The sequence below is a fragment of the Alternaria postmessia genome (genome assembly GCF_024291825.1).
Source record: "Alternaria postmessia strain BMP 2775 chromosome Unknown scaffold_36, whole genome shotgun sequence".
In the NCBI taxonomy this organism is placed as follows: domain Eukaryota; kingdom Fungi; phylum Ascomycota; class Dothideomycetes; order Pleosporales; family Pleosporaceae; genus Alternaria; species Alternaria postmessia.
The window spans coordinates 1,082-21,028 of NW_026260109.1; the positions used below are offsets into that span (position 1 = coordinate 1,082).

Consider the following 19,947-nt stretch of genomic DNA (forward strand, 5'->3'; position numbering starts at 1 on the left):
CTTAATCTCACCGGACACTTCGCCGTTAATATCCAGATGTAGCTTTCTGTCTGAAAGCTACTGTAATACTTGAGAATCAGGGTCTATACCATGGTATTTTTGCGACAGGAACATGGCTGAAGAGACTTCCGGTGTACGTGAAGCAGCGGTCAAAACTCTCGTGTCGATCCGGGCTTTCAGAGCCCAACGGTGTCGATTACTATAGGTGTAGTGCAACGTCTCCGCACATGGCGCGGCGGAAGGATCGCTACGGGGTCCACGTATGGCGCTACGGAGATATCTCCATCTCACAAGTCCTGGCGCTATTGCAAGTAAGCTTCAGCGGTGACACTCTCGGAAATGCGCTAATCTTGCGACAAATCGGTCTATGTACCACATAGATCTAGTAGATTGTTTTGGTGATGAACACTTGATCTGAGCTCCCTTTGTGGACTGACAGTATATGTCCTGACATAGTCCCTGTGTCTCCACAGACAGCTTGGCAACGATTATGCGATTTCCCATCCTTTCGACCCTGTTCGCATTCACGCAAATCGCCATCGCTCATGGGGCTGCGCATCCGATGTCTCCACTCACCCTTGTTAATCGGGACGACGTTTATGTCAATAGACTAGATGAACGCCCACCCCATCGTGTGTTAGTTGTTGTAGTATGCATCTTGTTTGCAGTCGTTCTTGCACTGGCCCAGGGTAAGTGCATCTCGTCGTAACTCTCTACTGTTTTGTATATAAGTACCGTTCAAACAATTACTAACTGTCAATCAGGGTACCGAGCTGGCCGTCTGGCCGGCCAGAAGTCAAAGACTCGAGTTTCTGACGTGCTCGTCTTCGCGCAAGGCTTCGTCTGCACAGCCTTCTTGTTTGCCACGGCCATACAAGTATCGGGACTGGGCTTGCAAACTGATGGCCAGTGCCATGCTGCCATAAGAGTCTGCATCGTCATGTACGGCGCGGACAAGATAGCTCTGTCAGTGTCCTTTTGCGCGCGACGTCATCTTGCAGCACACACGCTGACCCATCCAGATATCTCTTTTTACTAGAGCGAGTCCATATCGTTCGAGCTCCGTTCGTCGATCGTACGAGAGATAGATTATACGTCGTTGGAGCGATCCTGACTACCGGCGGGTTCTTCGCCATCATGGCCTGGCAGTTTGTCAATCCGTTTTCTGAGTTGAACCATCAGACTGGTATATGCAGGATCGGCATCGAACCACAGGCTGCAATGGCGGTCATTGTGCTGGATATTCTCATCAACACCATTCTAACAGGAATCTTCGTGTGGCAGCTTCGGCCAGCTTTAGGCTCGGCCGCACCTAAGATGCGGAGTCTCGCTAGCAATACCACTTGTGTGGAATCCGACTCTCCAAGCCATGGACTCAGACAATGGATGGGCAAGACACGCCACTCGATGCGAACGTCTTCTCGGAGCGACCTGCGAGTCATGCTGGTTCGAAACGTTGTTGGCTCTGGCTTCATGTTGATGGTCACTGTATGCAACAACAGCTTGTTCCTCAGCTGGGCTTTTGCGAAGATGAGCCATGCATGTCTGTTGATGTGCCTGACAGACAGTAAGTTTGCACATTTCAGCACGATGGACAAGGCTAACATGTAACTCAGTTTGTCTCGGTATGCTTGTGACCCAATGGTTAACGATGCGTTCGGCTGAACCCGAGGTGATTCGTCCTTCTCAAGTTTCGGTTTCAGGCGAGCGTACAGACTCCATGTTACTCGTGAATGAGAAACCTGTACACATCAGCCGTGTGGTGGATCAGGCACGCTTCAACCCTCGTTGAACGTTCTGTTGCCACGAACAAACTACTTCCTACAACTTATACCCCACAGCCTTCTGTTATGAAGGTAGCGCACGCCACCCGCAAGTTGCCGTTCTTTTAGGAAAATAGGAGCTTGACACAGAAATGTCAAAATGTACGCATCAGTTGTGTTACATGCGCTGAACGAGAAATGGTTCTCTGGGTGCCAATCGCCAGGCTTGATGCACCCTTGCTGTGCTTCTAGGCGAAGCACTTGTATTCGGTAACAGTGTCCAAGCTGCCTCTAAATAGCCAATTTGCGAAGGGTTCGAATGGCTTTGGCGCCGATAGCGCGAGATGGACGGCCAAACGCTGCTCGTGTGGGGAGGCAGGGAGGACTTTATGCAAGTATTCTGAACACATTCTGAGCGCTCGGAAATGTAGTTTGTAAGTCCGAATGTTGTTCTCGGTGTCCAGCAAGTGGATGTGAGAGTAAGCAGAATTAGATAGACCGACATATCAAGAGGGAAAAGTTGGTTTACGTCCCATTGAAACCTACAAACTTAGCTATTGTTGAGGAGACAAAACCTGAGATGTCTGACCATGGTCCTGTTGCAGGAATGCTCTAGATGGTTCGCTCACTGTGCCTCCATATTGTCGAGCTGCACATCAAGGATCCTACAGGCGACTTTTCCGGCAGAAGTGAAATCAAAATGAATGCTATTGTGATATTCTTCTGGATATACATAACCTGATTGCATGATATTCTGTCTTGATGATCATCCCGAAATCGTGGGGTGAAAGCGTGCTTGAGTGATCTCAGAACCGAAATAGGGCATTCGACCGCACTTGATCTCTCAATTACACGATAACGAATAATAGCTACGCGTGCTACATGACAGTTCAGAATGAACTTGATGATGACGTCAACACAGGACAACAGTGAAGAGTAGGACTAGATGCGGAGTAATCATAACGGTGCATTATTGGTGACGGGCGAGCTTTTGAATGCGGATTGACTCTGCATTACAAGAATGAGTTGGCTAGATTCTCGAAATATTTTCTAGCAGAATCCAGATCGACGTTCACAGTGGCCTTCGATCGCTCTTTGTCAGTGAGTGTCTTTCCTAAGGAGACTTGCAACGCCTCTATAGTGGATTCCTCGTTCGGCTGATTCATGATCTGGAGGTTCATGCTGCCGCTCTCAACCTCCTTACCACCGACGACGATGATATGGTTGTACTTCTTTGTCCTTGCTTCAGCGATCTTCTTGCCGAGCGAACGGTCGCTGGTGTCAACGTCTATGGGAAGGTGTATGGTCGACAACGGGAGTGGCTTAGGTGACGATGCGGAAATTTCTGGTGCGTCAGATGGTGTGAGCCCCGAGAGGACAGACTGAATGCGCGAGACATGTTCAAGGACCTTTGGGTCGGAATTCAGCGACAAGACGATGGCAGGCCGGGGAGACAGCCAGAACGGATATTTGCCGGCATAGTGTTCGATCAGCAGAGCCATGAAGCGCTCGATGGATCCGTAGATAGCGCGGTGGACGATGACCGGGCGGCGAAGGGCTGGATCTAGACCTGCGTCCATGGACGATTGTGGCCCCGCCTCTAGTTCTTCCGGCGATGCCTGGTATTGTAGGTCGAAGCGCTGCGGAAGTTGGAAGTCCAGCTGTATGGTTGCCGTCTGATGCTCTTTGCCATTCGAATCTTTTAGGATGATGTCAATCTTCGGCCCATAGAATGCTCCGTCTCCTTCGTTGATCGCCCATTCGCTTCCGATGTTGTTCAACGCAGTAGTCAACTGCTCCTCTGCACGATCCCATTCCTCAATAGTGCCGATGAAGCTATCCTTTGGCCGGGTAGAGAGAAGCAGCTTGTAGGGACCTAATCCAAACGTGTTGTATACCATGCCCACAAACTTAAGTGTCTGCTCAATCTCGGCCAAGATTTGATCTGGTCGACAGAAGATGTGCGCGTCGTCCTGGTGAAACCGCCGGACCCTGGTCAGACCTGTCAAGGCGCCTGAGATCTCGTTCCTGTGTAGAGCACTGAAGTCGGCAAGTCTGACTGGCAGATCCCTATAACTCTTGATCTCATCCCTGAACAGCAAGCAGTGGCCTGGACAGTTCATTGGCTTCAGGCCGAACTCTCCGTCCTCTCCACCTTCTGCTTCTGGAATTTGCGCCGTTGTACCTCGCCCCTGCACACTGAACATATCCTCGGCATAGTTCTCCCAGTGTCCTGACTTCTCCCATAGCGACTTCTTATATATTATGGGTGTAATGACCTCCTGGAAGCCGAATTGTGGATACTGCGCTCGGAGGAACGACTGCAACTTCTGAAAGACATAGGCGCCGTTGGGAAGAATGAGCGGTGAGCCAGGGCTGTACGGAGATGTAATGAAGAGGTTATGTGTCTGCGCGAGAGTTCGGTGGTCGAGGGAGGGCGTAGGCGGGGTGCCGGTTGTAGGGTTCAATTGCGCACTGGCGGGTGCCTCAGATGAGACAGTCACTGTGTGCTGTAACTGGTGAGGCGCAGAGCAAGAGCAGCTCCGCACAAAGAGACGGCCATTTTGGCGCCACGTTGCTGATGCTAGTTGCGCCTGTCGTGCAGTCCGTAGCGCGAACGAAAGCTGGCGTAATGACATCGGAAAGTCCTGATACCTGCAACGCCTTCGCGTGGTGTTCAGGATGCACTTTCTGGGCTAGTCGTCTTGGCGGCCGCGAGCTCCAACATGACGTCGACGCGTCCACAAGTCAACACCAGAGTCAGTAGTGCAGCCAGGCACTAGAGGTAACGTGCTAGAGTCATTCATCCGCACGGAAACTTTACTGATGGCAAAAGCACTAAGTGTCTCGGCTGCGAGCTGATCGTGGTATGCGCTCGAAGCCTGATTGGTATGCCCCACGTCACACGTAGGAAGTGGCAAGCCGCCTACCCAACCTCCTACAACTACACAAAGGGCAGTTGGTGAGACAGTTTGGACTGTCTCTAGAAATACTGCTACTCCCTAATCCTATAACTACCACTTAATCCGCATCCTTACCTTGCCCCACGCGATCATCGCCCCCACTCACAGATACTACCAACTTAGAACATGAGCGCACGTTCCCATCGACTCGAACACAGCTTGGGCAGTAGTTGGGGTGACGCTGACTACGCATCCGGCGACGAAGGATCGATTCACTCCGCTAGCGACGAAGCCAGTGAAGTGGAACTGGAAGGATCCGACAAAGAAACGATACAAGAACCCCAGACACCTGTGACACCGAGACCTAAGCGTGACCACCTCAGTCAATCAACACCTACAGCTCGAACACAAGTTCGGCCAGTACGACAGCCAGCGAGTCGTACTAAAAACAGTCAGTCGCAGAGAATAGGATCAGACCAAAGGACGCAAAGGCAAGACGCGTTCGAGCCAAGCTTCATCATGCCCTCTATGGCCAACTCGCAGAGTGGATACAATGGGTCACCAGGGGCAAAGCTCCAGCCGCGAAACCGAGCAAGGAAACCGGCCCAAAATCCTTCATCAAATCCACCCCATGCATCTGGCATTTCTTCTATGAGAGGCTCTGCCAGCGAACATCAACAGTCGTCACCACAAGAGCAGGGGGAGGTGAGCCCATGGCATTACGTGAGTCTCTTCTGGGACAACGTCGCCGCACCACTTCTTGCTCATTTCTTGGATATCTTCTCCTACGCCCTGCGCCACTTCATCAAACCGGTCCTGGGCGTCATACTTGGTGTTGGTATACTAGTTTTCAGTATCCAGATAGCATCCGGCATGCTACGCTCCACGGTATCAAATGCCGTGATGGGTCCTGTTTGTGCTATACCCGGCTCTTCTTATCTCATCGCTGCCTGTGTTACGACAGGCACAGAAAGCCCTCAAGCTGATTTTGAGGAACTTATCAACGTCCAAGGTAGATTTGAGGATATCTTGGATGCATCGAAAGATACTTCTGCGTTACCTGCCACGATCAAGAACTCTGAACTTGCTATTCGCGATTTGCGAATTCTTGTCAAACACTCTCGTCTTCCAAGCCGCAAAGCACTGGAGAACGAATTTGAGTACTTTATGCAAACAGCTAATGAGGCTTCCCTCGATCTCTCCCGCTACAACAGCCGTATAGGAGCAGCCATGGACCGCGTCATCGCAACAAATACCTGGACCATGAATGTACTGTCTGGAATTTCGGAGAAAGAAGCATCAGTTGGCGCTGTTGGCCGAGTCCTCAACCAGCTCACAGGCGCATTTGTGGCCCCACCACCAACACTTCAACAGCAGATCTTCGACCAATATGTCCTACAAGTCAGCAAGAACAAGGACGAAATCACCGGTCTCATCCAAACTGCTCAAGCGCTCCTTCTTGTCCTACAAAATCTCGACGAGCGACTAGGTACCATCTATGAGATTGCGACAAACGACGACCAGACGATAACGAGCAGACAAGACGAGCTTCTCTCTAGCCTTTGGACAAAGCTCGGTGGAAACCGCGGGGATGTGAAGGCCAATATCAAATCCCTCAACCTACTCTCCAACATCAACGCGTACCGCAAAAGAGCCGTCAATCATGTAACGGACACGCTCCTCAAGCTACAGGAAATCCAGGCTGAGTTGGAAAACCTGCGGGAAGGCGTCGCGGCGCCGGAGATCTTGGGATATGCGAGTGGTTACTCGTTAGAATTCCACATTGATACTATTGGGAAGGGTGTCGAGAGGCTGCAGGTCAGTCGTGGAGAGCAGATGAGGGAAGAGAGGGAGACATACAAGAGGCTTATGCGTGGTGGAGAGGAATCTGACGGCAGGAGAGAGCTGCCTGGACCGACGGTCACGGTCAGGGCGAAGTAGTAGAACTGTCTCGGCATTGAGAAGGTTGGATAACTCTGCGTTTGTACTTGGGTATGGCATGATGGCGTTCATGAGATTGTCTTTAGTCTCTTGGCTTCCTTTTCCCCCTAGTATGTGCCTAGATACCCACGCCATTCATAGCTTATGACTTTATTGAAACTCCATTGTTTGCAAATTCAGTACATCTGCACCTCGACCAAACATCTCCTTACGCCCCCATCGCTACCATCCCCTAATCCTTCAAACTCCATTTCATAAGCCACACATCCTCTCTGTGCACAAGCCTCCCTGAATCCATCCACACTACCTCCAACACCAAAGTAAACTCTCTTCGCCGCCACCATAGTCTTGCCTGTCTTGACCCGCCCCATCAGCGCAACGATCGCATCCGTGAACGCCGTAAGCGAAGCCGGCGAGTAGATCGTCTCGGAACCAAGGATGAAAGTATTCAAGTCTGGTGACGAAGGAACCATCTCCAGAAGCGCATCAATCGGTGTCCAAGATCCCGAAATAAATGTCATGGTAATTCCAGTCTCATTCATTACCCTCTTGAAAGCAGAGAGAATCTCGGGAGTGATGTACAACTCGCCATTCTCCTCTTGTTCCAACAGCGGGTTTCCAGTTTCCGAGAACAGCGTTTGACTATCTCCAGCACTCAGTGTACCCACCCATGTCAAGAGTAGATTGGGGAGAGTAACGAGTCGCATGACATCGGCGTTATAATCTGTCAGCGTGAAGTAAATTCCAAGTTGATTTTTCACTGCGTATTGGAATAGGAGAAGAGAAGGAAGTGCGGAGCCACAGCCCATCTCGATAACGTGTCCAACGCGCATCAGGTCATCGAGGTCCTTCCGCGGACCACGATCCAAGAGGTATCGGACAAGATCGAGACTGCATTCCCAAGTCTTGTAGCCGCCTTCATAGACGTTTTGGCGGAGGTCCGAGTCCTTGGTTTGAGTGTTAGCTTGGATGAGTCTGTGATGGGAATTTTGGTGGGAAAGTGAAACGTACATCGAGACCTGTTAGGGGCGTCTGAGAAGATCCATCGTCTTCGGCCATGAGCTGAAGGCGGACATCGAAGAGCTCGCGGCGTGGAAGACGGGCTGTGAAGCCTTTGGGACTTGTTATGCTGACAGTTGAGTAGGAAAGCTTGTCTGGCAGGGTTGATAGCTGTGGTATGTCAGTTCGGTACTCAGCAATGTCAACGACATTCCAAGAAGGGAAGGGATATTGAAAATTTCAGAATGAGAAATCATTATGCGCATGCACTTGCATTGCACAAGCACCAAAAGCGCATACTTACCAATTCATCTAGATCATGTGTCTTTGCCGGGATCGGTGGTGGCACATCACTGTCCGTGGTTGCTGGCTGCTGTCCTTGGTCTTGCACATCGTTTGGATCTTCTTCTATATCGTCACCTGAGAAGCCGAAACTGAAGGCCATTATGGGATACTGGACAGAGGTTGAATCAGGTTAGACCGGTATGCGAGGCGTTAGTATGTTGGATGGTGGGGCTGCTTTCATATGAAAGATAATTTTGGGCTTATCGATAAGACATGTGAGGTGCACGGGTGAATGTAAGCCGTCTAAATGTACTCCCATCTTGAGTTGTCACAATGGAGGCTGACTTGATTATTACGTTTGTTTTGAATGCAACGATTGGGCGCGATGGTCAAGAAAAGTGCAGTAATCTCCGTTAACCTTTCTCATAATCCTTCGTAGGCCATAGGAAGACGCAGGCTGGTCGGCGAATCCATGTCTTTGCTGGTGAACAGCAAAGTAGGGATGTTCCAACACTGTGCCCTCGCCTCGCAATTTCAGTCCATGTCTACTTCGTTCTGCATCTGTATGCCTATTCCTTCTTCACCTCAACCCCATTACCGTTCTCCTCCTCGTTAGCAGCCTGCCTGTCCTCGGCCAGCGTTCTCTCCATTTGTCTAGCGCACGCCTCCATAGTCTCCTTGTCCAACTCCCATCCTGTTGTATCAATCCCCTTTGCCTTGGCGTCGGCGATGATTTGTTGTCGCTCCACAATCTTCTCGCGCATAAGCTTGATCGCGCCTCCCAGCACGACTGCCTCGCTTCGCCCTTGCCCCTCTAGGCCGGGTACTATTGAGGCAAGTCGGTCGAAGCCTTCTCTTATGGCTTCGCGTCGCTTCTGCTCAGAGCGGATGTGGTTCTCCTTCTTTTGAGCTTCGGTGAGGCGGGGCCGGTCGGCAGCGTTTGTGGGACTCTGTGACTCCGGCATGACAGTGTGTAGGTAGTGGTCCAAGTGTATTGTCTGATGCGAACGACGAGTCTACTGGGATCGTGGATTGGCTCGAGTGGTACGAGTCGATTTGGCGGATATAGATGCGCGTGATAATTGGTTGAGCTGTGTTTATCTTGCTGAAGTTTGAAGTTAGGTTCCGGTTCACAGGCTGCGATTCACGATTGCTGTGGTGTAGTAAAAGATATCAGGCGCTCAGGGTTCCTGCCCTTCATGTGAATGGGCCGACGAGTGCCGAGCTTGAAGGCATACTGTCAGCAGCACCACCATATGCAAGTGACATCGGGCAGCAAGAGAAGGCTGTGGTAGCAGGCGCGATAGGAATGTCGTGTGTGCTGTGCAGCGCAGCGTGTGATGCGCTACCGATGGGCGCATAGAGTGAAGCGGAGGCTATCCATACTTGACATGTGCCTGGCGAGAGTGTGCGGACAACGGCGTCGCTGCTAGTAAAACCACTATCTCTATGGCAGAGAGGTTGACATGGCGCTACGAAACAAGAAACTCGCGGCTAATTAAAGCGTTGTTTCAAGGTGGCCGGGCCCCAGTCAGCGGATATGAGGCTCCTGGCTCCCTGCACAGCAACAACGTGTGACGCACTCCGGTGGATCTTCCGCGCCACCAGGAACCCCGTCGGCCACGACGCGACGCCCAAAGATTACCGCCGATCGTAGCAACCCTCCGTGAAGCGTGCAAAAGAAGCCCTGGGGTGAATTACAGAGTCGCCGCGTGCCAGGAGAGACCACAAGAGAAGGCACGACCCCGCTAGGACATCCCACTGGGCAGCTGCAGCCCGGGAGCGTGCACTACACCACCACCGCCTTGATATGCGCCCAACCACAGCCAAACTCGTCCACCCACGCCATTGAACCCTCCCACCTGCTCCACCATGGACGGCACCCGGGGGAGCAATCGCCGCATCAACAGCCTCCAAGCACAGGACCGCCTGCGACGACACAGCTCGGCCAACGCCCGTGGGAAGCGCCCCGTCACCGCCCAAGATGCCTATCTCTATGCTCTGCGTGCAGCATACCTCGCATACCTCCTCCAGCCCCGGCAGAAGCGAGTGCAGCATGTCCCTGCAGCGCCCAAGCATATCCAGCGCTCGTCGACCTCGATCAACGACCTGATGAAGGACTTCTCCCTCATACGAGACTCCAAGAGCACGCGCTTCCCCCGCGACTTCATGGCCGCGCTCGACAAGCGGATAACAAAGGTGCTCATGGGCCAGGAACGCATGCCCGAGTTTCAGGATGCCACGGTCAAGCGGACGTTTGCTGTCTTCTTGAACGCGTTCAAGGACCCGTCTTTCAGGAAGAACATGGATAAGGATAGGAGAGTAGAGGACCTGCTCCTGATCTTCTACTCCAACGCTACAAAAGAACTACAAAAGGGCAAGGCGCCAGGAGATGAGGGCTGGAAGCTCATGGTAGATCGACACGTCGCTCTATTCCTGCGTCTTGTCAGTTCCACCCTCAAGGACCATGACTGGCAAAAGGACCGACCAGAACTTGCGCATCGGCTGGCCACCATGGAGAAGAAGCTTCTCGTACACGACCAAGATTTGGCGGCAGAGAACCAGCGCAACGGCGGACAAGGTGGCACAACAGTCGAAGTCGAAGTTCCACGCAGCTACGAAGTCAAGGACATGCCACTCGTCTTGGTGGTGTCGCGTATCTTCGCCGTCGGATACTCCGACGTGCAGGCCGACATCAATCGCTACAAGGCCGTGTGGACAGAAAAGGCTGCTTTGCAGGATCTCAAGACATACCAAGCCCACCTCAGTCTCATGACGAAGAAGACGCTGAACAGTGACGACTTCGATACTGAGGAGGCGTACGAGGCCTGGAAGAATCAAGAGGTACCAGATCTTTCACAGATGATATTGGCTATCATTCAGTCAAATCCCGAGCTCGCAAAGAGCTCCCCCGGATCTGTGCCACAATTCAAGCCGAAGGCGTCTTTGGATCCGGGCTACTCAGATGCTTCGCGGCAAGGGTCTTTGTCTTCCGAGAACGGGTCCTCGTATGTCATTGACCAACCTGTGGATATGAGTGGGCTCAACATCAACGACGACCCTAATGATAGCTCATCCTACACCTTCATACCTTCAGATCCACGTGCCACTTACCGTGCGATACTGAATGAAGCACTGACGTATGACCTTGCGGACACTGAACTCGAGCCAACTGAAGCTACGAGCGAGAACCCGTCCGTCAAACTGCTATCGAAGCAGTCGGCAGAACTCTTGAATGAAATAGCTCTCCGATGGAGGATACCCCAATTCTCCCGCCTCGTTTTGTTCCTAGATGTCATCAGAGACAAGTACATCAACCAAGATATCAGTCTCGACACGCTCGACGCTGCCTTCAATTATGTTAAAGAGCCGCCGCCAACAGATAAGAAGTCACATCGAATGAGTCACATTCCGGTGCAAGAATCCTTGTTCGATCGAACGAAATGGACGATCCAGGACTATACTCTCAACCAGCAAATTCTGTCAACGTTGCACGATTGCTTGCTGCGAGAGTTGTACGAGCTGATGATGCATGTGTACGATACCAAACCGCCTCCACTCGGGCCGGTCATGTATATCCTAGAGTCACACATTTACGACGACCCCACGTTCCCTGGCACTGAAGAAGATATGGATCAGTTTACCGAGCAATTGCGCCAAGGTCTGAGGGAGAAGGCTGGTGATGTGTATCGGGAGCTTCTTGCCAAGCACATTCCAGACACAAAAGAAGAATGGGAGTTCTATCACGTCATTGAACTTGGTCGCGCCGTGGTCAAGCTCTGCGAGCGGATACAGAAGCGTTATCGCAAGAACCCAGAAGTCATGGGGGCTAGTCCCATGATGTGTCTGGTCGAGAAAATGTTTCCTTCGTACGCCGCAGATGCGCGAGACCTAGTCGCTCGAATCATGGACGTTGCGCAAAGCAAAGAAGAAGACGTACCTGTGCAGGATGGGTTCGACTTGTACAAAGAGCTCGTTGAAATCCGCCGCATACACAGCGATGCTCTGCCAAACAAAAATTTCGCTTTCAGCATCGAGGAACAGCTACAGGATTTTGTATGGCGATGGATTCAAATGACGGACCAGAACCTGATTGGGTGGGTTGATAACGCGTTCAAGGCGGACCAGTTCCAGATCGAGTCCCAGAACCCCATTCCTTCCGACGACGAGCGCCATAGCGTATCGGTTGTGGACGTCTTCCGATCCTTCAACCAGAGCATCGAGCAGATTGTTTCCTTGAACTGGGATAATGATGTTCAGTACGCCAAATTCATGACTGCTGTCTCCAAGTCAATCGGCGTCGCACTCGCAAGATACTGCGAGGTTGTGGAGCAGAAGTTTGCTAAAGAGATGGATCGACTTACACCCGAACAAGAGGCTGCCGCCCGTCAAACCAAATCTGAAAAGTGGCTGTCGACAGTCAAGGACTTCTACAGTCAAAAGGAGAAAGTCGAGCCCTTCCAGTTCTACCCTGAGGCAAGTCATCCACTACATGGCGTGGTCTATGCTTACATGTTTAGTCACTTGTCAAACTCAACAATATTGAGTATGCGATGCAGCAGTTAGACAAGCTTGAGCGCGAGATCGGCGTCGATGCCTGCGCTGAGGTCATTCAGAAGCACTCACCACCACCAACGCAACGCGCTCGAAACAATAACTTTGTCTTCACTATTAAGATCATCGAGGCTGAAGATCTGAAAGCATGCGATATGAATGGACTTAGCGATCCATATGTTGTACTTGGTGATGAGTACCAAAAGCGCTTGGCAAAGACTCGTGTGATCTACCGCAACTTGAACCCACGTTGGGACGAGACGATTGACATCACGACTAACGGCCCGCTTAATGTTGTTGCGACAATTTGGGACTGGGACGCTATGGGCGATCATGACTGCGTTGGTCGGACATCTCTCAAGCTCGATCCATCACATTTCCGCGACTACATGCCCCGTGAATACTGGCTTGATTTGGATACCCAGGGTCGTCTGTTACTACGTGTGAGCATGGAAGGAGAGCGAGATGATATCCAATTCTACTTCGGCAAATCGTTCAGAACACTTAAGAGGACTGAGCGTGACATGACACGGAAGATCACGGACAAGGTAGGCATATTGCTATCGTTTCAGATGGGTTGAGCTAACAAAGACAGCTTTCCTCTTTCATCGGTTATAAGCTTTCTCGCCGATCACTTGATGCTCTGCTAAACAAAGGAGTAGCATCGAAGGTAACGAACTATCTTGGCAACTTCAGAACAGCCCGACCTATGTCGGTCATCCAAGCTCAGGGTCCCACGCAGCAAGATGTTACCGAAGCCCTTGGTCCTCTCTTTGTCTACTTCGACGAGAACTTTGCCATCATGAAGCAGACATTGACAGATGCTGCAATGATCATGGTCATGACAAGACTCTGGAAAGAAGCGCTTGCAACGATAGAGTCGCTACTCGTACCTCCTCTATCTGACAAGCTGTCACAGCAGCGCCCATTGACACAGCAAGAGCTCGATATCGTCTTCAAGTGGCTGAAGATGCTGTTCGACTTCTTCCATGCTGTGGACGAGGATGGTAACGTCGAAGGTGTGCCGATGGACGTTCTTAAATCGCCCAAGTACCATGAGCTTCAGAACCTCAACTTCTTCTACTTCGAACCTACCGAGGATCTTATTCGCACGTCCGAATCAATGGCCGCTGCCAGCGCAAGGCGACAGCAAGAACAGTCACAACGTCTTAATCGCATGTCAGCACCGCCTGCTATGGGTCACCAGTTCGGTGGCGCGGCAGGACTTGTCGGAATGCCAACTAGGAAACACAAGACCATTATGTTATCGAGGAACCTGGGTACAATGAAGAAGGCCAAGGAGGAGAAAAGAAAGGAAGCACAGGCTGAACCTAATGACGACATGATTCTGAGGATATTGAGAATGAGGCCTGAGGCGGAGCGATACCTCAAGGACAGAAGCAGGCAAAAGGTATGTGTCACTCCGTCGTTGTCGGGACTCGAATTCGCTAACGCACAACAGGAACGCCTCGCTGCTGCGCAGGCCGCAGAAATGATCGTCCGACAGAGTCTCAACGCTGGTGGTGGTCGCATGACGGGCGGTATGGGCCCACGCCGATGAAAGAAACCTACCCTTCTTGTCACATGTCACTGTTTTGGTGTTTGTTTCTCCTTTCGATACCTCTGCATCATTGTGCGTTGTTCGGGCGTTGGGGGCATACTTAGCTAATGTGTTATCGGTGGCATCCGGACTTCATGGGATGTACAGCGAGGCGTCTATGTGAGCTTTCGCAGATATGGGATGACATGAAGTAGGATAGTTAGATAGATGATGTCTATGATGTTTACGTAGGCAGGTGCGCCGCTCGTCATCGTGAATGCCCTACGTATGCTAACTCCAGTGACCCTTCCGAGTCAGTTTTGACTGAGCCAAGCATCAGTGGGCCATCGATCTTCGATACTCTGATCCATAAATGATCTATATCTTCTGAAATTCCATGGACATAGCATAAGGAAAGATGGCCTTCATCGGTTTTTCGTGCTGGAGTCTCGCCAGCTCGTCTGAGTACGCTCAGACTGCTCTTAGGCATTAACTGTGGGATATGTGCGTGTAAATGCATTATCATCCTATGTTAGATACCGGATGTTGCTTTCGTGTCTTCCTTCCGTGTGAATAAGAACACGCTGTCTCGCCTCTCTATACTTTCCCTTTCGACTTCTCTAGTACAATTCTACATATACCTGTCTGGCAATGGGTTTCTTCACCTTCACTTGGCCGTTTGCACTTGTCAAGGCAACCCCACTTTAACGCTTTTTGGACTTATGTTTTCCGTTGCGACTTCGTCTTCTCCCTCGCTACCTCAGTACCCTCATGCACGCCTCCATCAACACTGCATCTATATTTGAAGTGCGATGTCGAGCTCGCACTTACCCTGCAGCGACCCCTATATGTACCCTGAATCACGGTGTGCCCCCGAGATCGTGTCGCTGGAAGTAGGGAGTGGTAGCGATACCGAAGTGCTCGAAGCGCCTCTAAGGTACCTGCGCCTTATATCATACTACTTCAATGATCAGTAAGTTTTTATCATCGCGTCATTCAGCACTTCATCGTGGGGGCATCCACTGCACTATTATACATGTTTAACCTTACAAAAGTACACTGACATACCCCAGTCTACATGGAACATCAGAGTTCTTCATCGTTCCCAATAGCTCGCCCTTTCTCTTCCGCATCTTTCTGAAATTCCTCAAAACCGGTAACCTCTATCGTCTGGACTCAGATGAGACGATGGACCGACGTTTCTCTTTCGGCACACTGATCGACATTTTTGAATTCGCAAAAGACTTTGAGATCGATGCACTGCGCAACGCAGCCCTGAACGAGTTCTTCCTCCGCATTGTCGACAATCCAGATCGAATGCCGTATAAGTATATCTCAGACATATACGAGGCCACCAGCTCGGACTCATCTCTTCGAAGTCTCATCGTCGATGTCATCGTGTACATTGGAACGAAGCAGGAAATGAAAGAATGGAAGGACGACCTCCCAAAAGAATTCATGATGAACTGCTTGACTGCCGCAAACGAGGATGAGATTGTGCCGTTCTCGGGAGACCGGTCCGAAGTCGAAGTCATGGAATGGCTGAACGAGATGAAAGGGAAGCTGTGTAACTTGTTCCATGTTCACGATCTCGGGCCGGAGCCGGAATCGCGACAGATGAGACCTTTCGTAAAGAACAGGAAATCAAGGTTGGGGAAAAGGGCGAGAAGGAGGCAGGAGGAGGAGACAGCTCGTGAAGATTCAGATGAAGAGGGAGAGATGGACCCAGAGAGACAAAAGTTGGCTGATGATGACGCTGCCGAGAGAATGAGGTATCTGATGGAACCTTTGCCTGCCAGGGCAAGGTATTAGGTCTCGTCCTGCTGCATGTTCTCCTTGCGGATATCTTCAGCCTGCACCACTCAAATTCAGACACCATCAGCCCAGCCTACGAGCACACTACTGCCCACCAACATCAACTAGACTATCAAAAGCCCCTTGCCAACATGAAGATTGTGCTCGCGACTCTATGCCTTAGTATATCCACTGTAAGTAGCTTCCTGTTCTCTCTAGCTATCTCATAGCATTCATACCAATCTGTACGAACAGGTCATGATCAACGCAGTTGCAATCCCCGAGGAGAACGGCTCTTACACGAGTCTCGCCGCCCGATGGTCCCTGGACGATCTGGTCCTCGTCAACATGACGGTGTATGATCCACGATTTCCTGGCGTCACATTCACAGGTGATGCAAAATCTGTGAACCAACAGATGGGGCATTTGAAACCCGGCGATTTTCCTGATCTTTTCGAACCTTCTGAAGCACGCTCACTGGCAAAGTGGTCTACTGTAGGTCTTTAATGTTTCGCCCTTCTGCTATTTGCGACATACACTAATGTCATGGAATAGCTAAACTGCAATTATGGAACGGATATCTTAGGCCCTAAGTCCTGTCATAATAACCTCGGTTACCTGAGGGCACTCAACCGTGCAAACTGCTGTGTGAATGGCGGGTTGGGAGCATGTGCACGAGTAGCCTGCTCAAATACGTGCGGGAATTTCTTGTGTAACAAGGTATGTTGAATCCCTTACTTGTTCGGGCTCCTTCTCATGACTCTTCCAGACAAATAGCCAATTCTGTGCTTCTTGTCGAGATATTTCGACCGATCTACAATATATAAAGGACCACTGTGAGCATGCTAAAGTTGCCACGGCTAGTGGCGCAAGAGACTTTGACACGCACTTCGTTGAACAGAGTGGTACCAATGGTTGTTGAAGCTTGACTACAGCAACTGATTTTGAACGTATGAAGCTTTTCCCAGATCTACGACGGTCTGGGGAGTATGTACTTCTTCTATAGAAATTAAACAAAGCGAACGTCTGCTTGCTCACAAATGAAGCGGCGTCACGTCTGTTCGGTCTCCTTTAATCACTATTATTCTTCCATGGCTTACAACTTGCGCTCAGGTTACTCGTAAGTGACGGCCGGCCCACCAGGCAATTCATCAAGCCATCCATCGACCGGCTCTTTCACAGCTTGCGGCACCCCGCACTTTGTCGACACATCAGCACCCTGAGTCGTCAGTCCAGTACAGGTGTTTCCAAAGCAGCGTTGATCCATAGCCTTTTGCAGCGCGCCGTCTTTCCAGCCAAAGACATAGTCGCCATGTTGGCCATAGCCAGTTCTATAGTGTTTTTAGCATCGTTTTCCCTACTATCTTCGCAGATCACTCACGCGTCACCCATGCTGTACACGAAAGGCTGCGAGCCGTCATCAGGCCAGAGAGCCGCATCATTGAAAGGGGTGGTGTCCCACATGACTTCGTACATGAGTTGTGGCATATGTATGGGGTGTGTCGCTGGGCAGGGACCGTTGGACTCGAAGGAGCCAGTTGTTGGGTAAGCGACGTGGTCTTTGTGGTTGGGGGAATCGAGGTTCTTGCCATCCCAGCATCTATGTTCAACATCAGCATCGAAAACAAGGATACGTAGGAAGGATGAACGAACGTCGGAAACGTAATAGTCGTCCGAATTCCACCGCCACACATCTTTGGTGGCAGTCCCGCAGTATCGAATTCTCCAATACATGGCGCGCCACCGAAGGGATCCTGTTCTTTGTTCGTAAAGCACCGATGGCAAAGCTGCTTTTGTTGTCCCTCCTGGACTCTCAATCCTGGATCACCAACCAACATCCTGAAGCCTTTGGGGAAAGCTGTGACGGTGCTCTTCCCATCGTATGGCGGAATGTAGTACACTGTAACGCCTTCTCTACCCTGAAGGCCCAAATTAACCATCTGAGGGACGCGTTGGAAAGTACCGTTGCGCGCTTTGAAGTATAGGTTTGCGGTCCAATAGTTTGAGAGGTCTTCAGCGAAATCACAGGTTGTGCATGTGGCTTCCGTGCTGGGATCGAGGTCGAGCGGTGGCATAGACACGTTGAAGGCATTTCCACCCACGATCTGGTCTGGATAACGGTGTGCCGGGTTAGTTTAGGATTCGTGTAGAGCCCGCAGGTGGATGCTGCTTACGCATGTGTGCTGAGGGTGCAACGCCAGGCTGAACAAGTGGGTCGATGCGATCGTAAACTAATTGAGAGCACTGGAAGCGCAGCATTGCAGCTGTCGCAAATTGGCGCGCTTTGAGGTTGTGAGCTGGCGAAGCTGCGACATTGTTGAAGAAAGTGGTAAGTGCAAGCCCAAGTGAGGACCAGTACATGGCGACGATCAAATACCGTGAATGACTTTAACAATTACGGATGACAAAAACGTAAAATACAGATGTGGAAGTTCAGATGCGTACTCTTGTACCGCATACGCCTACCAATATATAAGGGGTAACGTCCATAGCAAGGTCTCCACATGGAACTCACCCCACATCATCTTCACGGTTCGCCATGTCGAGTAGTTTCGTCGAAGGATTGTAGCCTGTAGAAGGTTCCAAATCCAACTGCCGTACATGAGTATGTTGATTGCTTGTATACAATATGAGAATTGACCAATCAGATCCTGGCAAACATCCTGGCGGACACCCGACAGAGCGAATACCAAGCAAGGATGAAAAGACACGCAACGAATAGAGTGCTGAGCTCCCTCGAATCCTTGGGGTCAAGTGTGGGATACATGGGGCCCATGTGCTTATACTAGTGGTTTGCTGTAACGCTATGAGGTCCTGGGATGGGGCGGAATATTCCTGGCTTCGCATGTTCCACGACCCACTATATGGGGCCCATTGCAGAGGACTCGCGGTCAAATTTCAGGAGTCCGTTTTGATAAGCTGTTTCACAGTCCTTAAGTAGGCAGTACACCGAACCAGAAAAAATAGTAATAGACTATCACTTGAATCCAGGCAGTGGCGTAAAGCATCATCAGCAAGCCTAGGATGGTAACTGGGTATTGAATTGACATAGAGAATTCCATTTGTATATATCAGCTGAATCTGCATACAATTTACCAGCCCTCACCGGGCTTCCTTGCCTGTACACAGTTAGCGATAGTCCTCGACTTCTCAACATAAACTCACCAGCAATGCGCCCTTTCCACCCAGCTCAGCCTCCAGACCGTCTGGGTATGTCTTGGGAGCACTGAGCTTGTCGGGGTATACGGTGCCAACAGCTGCGCAAAGTCCAAAGACGGTAGCGATGAATGTGCCCATCAGGACGAAACCCCATTGGGGACTGAAGTGGTTGTAGTCGTGCAGGGCTAGTACGCCGAGGATATCGTTGTCCTCGTGGCAAGGCTCGCCATAGTTGCGGCGCTCCTGCTTGTCCCAGTAATCACCGTATGGGTCGCGGTTTCCTCGCTTCTCAGCAGGAGGGTTGATGTAGCCGCCATTCTATCACTATCAGCACTACGCCCTTCATTGCTTGCATATAATTCGGAGGCGTACTTGGTTCGGGTCAGCAAGCTCGACGGCGCTCTTCTCGGCATCGGTAAGGGCGGTTCGGATCTGGATGAATTGGGGTCGTGGGCGTGCTACGGCGGGGACAATGGCTCGAGCCAGCGGGCGGGCCGCTACAATGCGCCTGGGAAGCATGCTGGGGTGCAGTGAGTACCTCTGCGATACAGGTGCTCGGTGTCTGCTTACGTTGTGGCGCTGTTCCGGGGGTTGGTGGATATGAGTATTGGTGTGTCGTTCGCGATGAGCTCAGTTGCGGCACCCCGGTAATGCTTGGCGGAGAAGTGGGTCCAACTGCTCTGCGTACTACCACAATCGGTCATGAATATGTAGCACGAAAGGCGTCTACGCGACCGAAGAGCCTGACGCCTGCCTGGGAGAATTTGCGGAGACTTTAGACAGCCACAATCACAGCATCCAGAAGTGTAGATACTACCATCTTGTTGTATTTCACGTCGAGGGGATAGCATGCGCGCCCGTGCCGGTACTTAGCGTGTGATCCCTACCAAACATTATCGCCGGCTCTGTTTTTAACATCTCACGACATCGACACATTACAGCATCATCCCAACTCGAACAGATATTTAAAATCTGACCCCTTCACCGCTATCAGCACGCGTCAGGCTAT

At 51.1% G+C, this 19,947-nt stretch overlaps 9 protein-coding genes across 9 annotated transcripts; 4 read left to right on the plus strand and 5 right to left on the minus strand.

Moving 5' to 3' along the window:
• Window positions 1–562: 562 nt before the first annotated feature.
• On the plus strand, window positions 563–1,792 carry J4E82_006238 (uncharacterized protein; the record flags this gene model as incomplete). The annotated part of the gene is made up of 4 exons (XM_051732495.1): window positions 563–689; window positions 765–966; window positions 1,023–1,567; window positions 1,617–1,792. The coding sequence occupies 4 exons, from the start codon at window positions 563–565 to the stop codon at window positions 1,790–1,792; spliced, it is 1,050 nt and encodes a 349-aa protein (XP_051587641.1).
• A 984-nt stretch (window positions 1,793–2,776) lies between these two features.
• J4E82_006239 (uncharacterized protein) lies at window positions 2,777–4,402 on the minus strand (the record flags this gene model as incomplete). Its single annotated transcript, XM_051732496.1, has 1 exon — window positions 2,777–4,402. The coding sequence occupies one exon, from the start codon at window positions 4,400–4,402 to the stop codon at window positions 2,777–2,779; it is 1,626 nt and encodes a 541-aa protein (XP_051587642.1).
• A 450-nt stretch (window positions 4,403–4,852) lies between these two features.
• Window positions 4,853–6,607, plus strand: J4E82_006240 (uncharacterized protein; the record flags this gene model as incomplete). The annotated part of the gene is made up of 1 exon (XM_051732497.1): window positions 4,853–6,607. The coding sequence occupies one exon, from the start codon at window positions 4,853–4,855 to the stop codon at window positions 6,605–6,607; it is 1,755 nt and encodes a 584-aa protein (XP_051587643.1).
• A 176-nt stretch (window positions 6,608–6,783) lies between these two features.
• J4E82_006241 (uncharacterized protein) lies at window positions 6,784–8,210 on the minus strand (the record flags this gene model as incomplete). Its single annotated transcript, XM_051732498.1, has 4 exons — window positions 6,784–7,554; window positions 7,619–7,777; window positions 7,911–8,060; window positions 8,205–8,210. The coding sequence occupies 4 exons, from the start codon at window positions 8,208–8,210 to the stop codon at window positions 6,784–6,786; spliced, it is 1,086 nt and encodes a 361-aa protein (XP_051587644.1).
• Window positions 8,211–8,460: 250 nt separating this feature from the next.
• On the minus strand, window positions 8,461–8,856 carry J4E82_006242 (uncharacterized protein; the record flags this gene model as incomplete). Its single annotated transcript, XM_051732499.1, has 1 exon — window positions 8,461–8,856. One exon carries the CDS (start codon window positions 8,854–8,856, stop codon window positions 8,461–8,463), a length of 396 nt encoding a protein of 131 aa, XP_051587645.1.
• A 907-nt stretch (window positions 8,857–9,763) lies between these two features.
• J4E82_006243 (uncharacterized protein) lies at window positions 9,764–14,006 on the plus strand (the record flags this gene model as incomplete). The annotated part of the gene is made up of 4 exons (XM_051732500.1): window positions 9,764–12,367; window positions 12,412–12,993; window positions 13,041–13,856; window positions 13,908–14,006. The coding sequence occupies 4 exons, from the start codon at window positions 9,764–9,766 to the stop codon at window positions 14,004–14,006; spliced, it is 4,101 nt and encodes a 1,366-aa protein (XP_051587646.1).
• An 827-nt stretch (window positions 14,007–14,833) lies between these two features.
• Window positions 14,834–16,286, plus strand: J4E82_006244 (uncharacterized protein; the record flags this gene model as incomplete). The annotated part of the gene is made up of 4 exons (XM_051732501.1): window positions 14,834–14,958; window positions 15,059–15,790; window positions 15,838–15,973; window positions 16,035–16,286. The coding sequence occupies 4 exons, from the start codon at window positions 14,834–14,836 to the stop codon at window positions 16,284–16,286; spliced, it is 1,245 nt and encodes a 414-aa protein (XP_051587647.1).
• A 607-nt stretch (window positions 16,287–16,893) lies between these two features.
• Window positions 16,894–18,140, minus strand: J4E82_006245 (uncharacterized protein; the record flags this gene model as incomplete). Its single annotated transcript, XM_051732502.1, has 4 exons — window positions 16,894–17,110; window positions 17,161–17,379; window positions 17,433–17,889; window positions 17,954–18,140. The coding sequence occupies 4 exons, from the start codon at window positions 18,138–18,140 to the stop codon at window positions 16,894–16,896; spliced, it is 1,080 nt and encodes a 359-aa protein (XP_051587648.1).
• Window positions 18,141–18,871: 731 nt separating this feature from the next.
• J4E82_006246 (uncharacterized protein) lies at window positions 18,872–19,457 on the minus strand (the record flags this gene model as incomplete). The annotated part of the gene is made up of 3 exons (XM_051732503.1): window positions 18,872–18,898; window positions 18,945–19,256; window positions 19,311–19,457. 3 exons carry the CDS (start codon window positions 19,455–19,457, stop codon window positions 18,872–18,874), a joined length of 486 nt encoding a protein of 161 aa, XP_051587649.1.
• Between the last annotated feature and the right edge of the window lie 490 nt (window positions 19,458–19,947).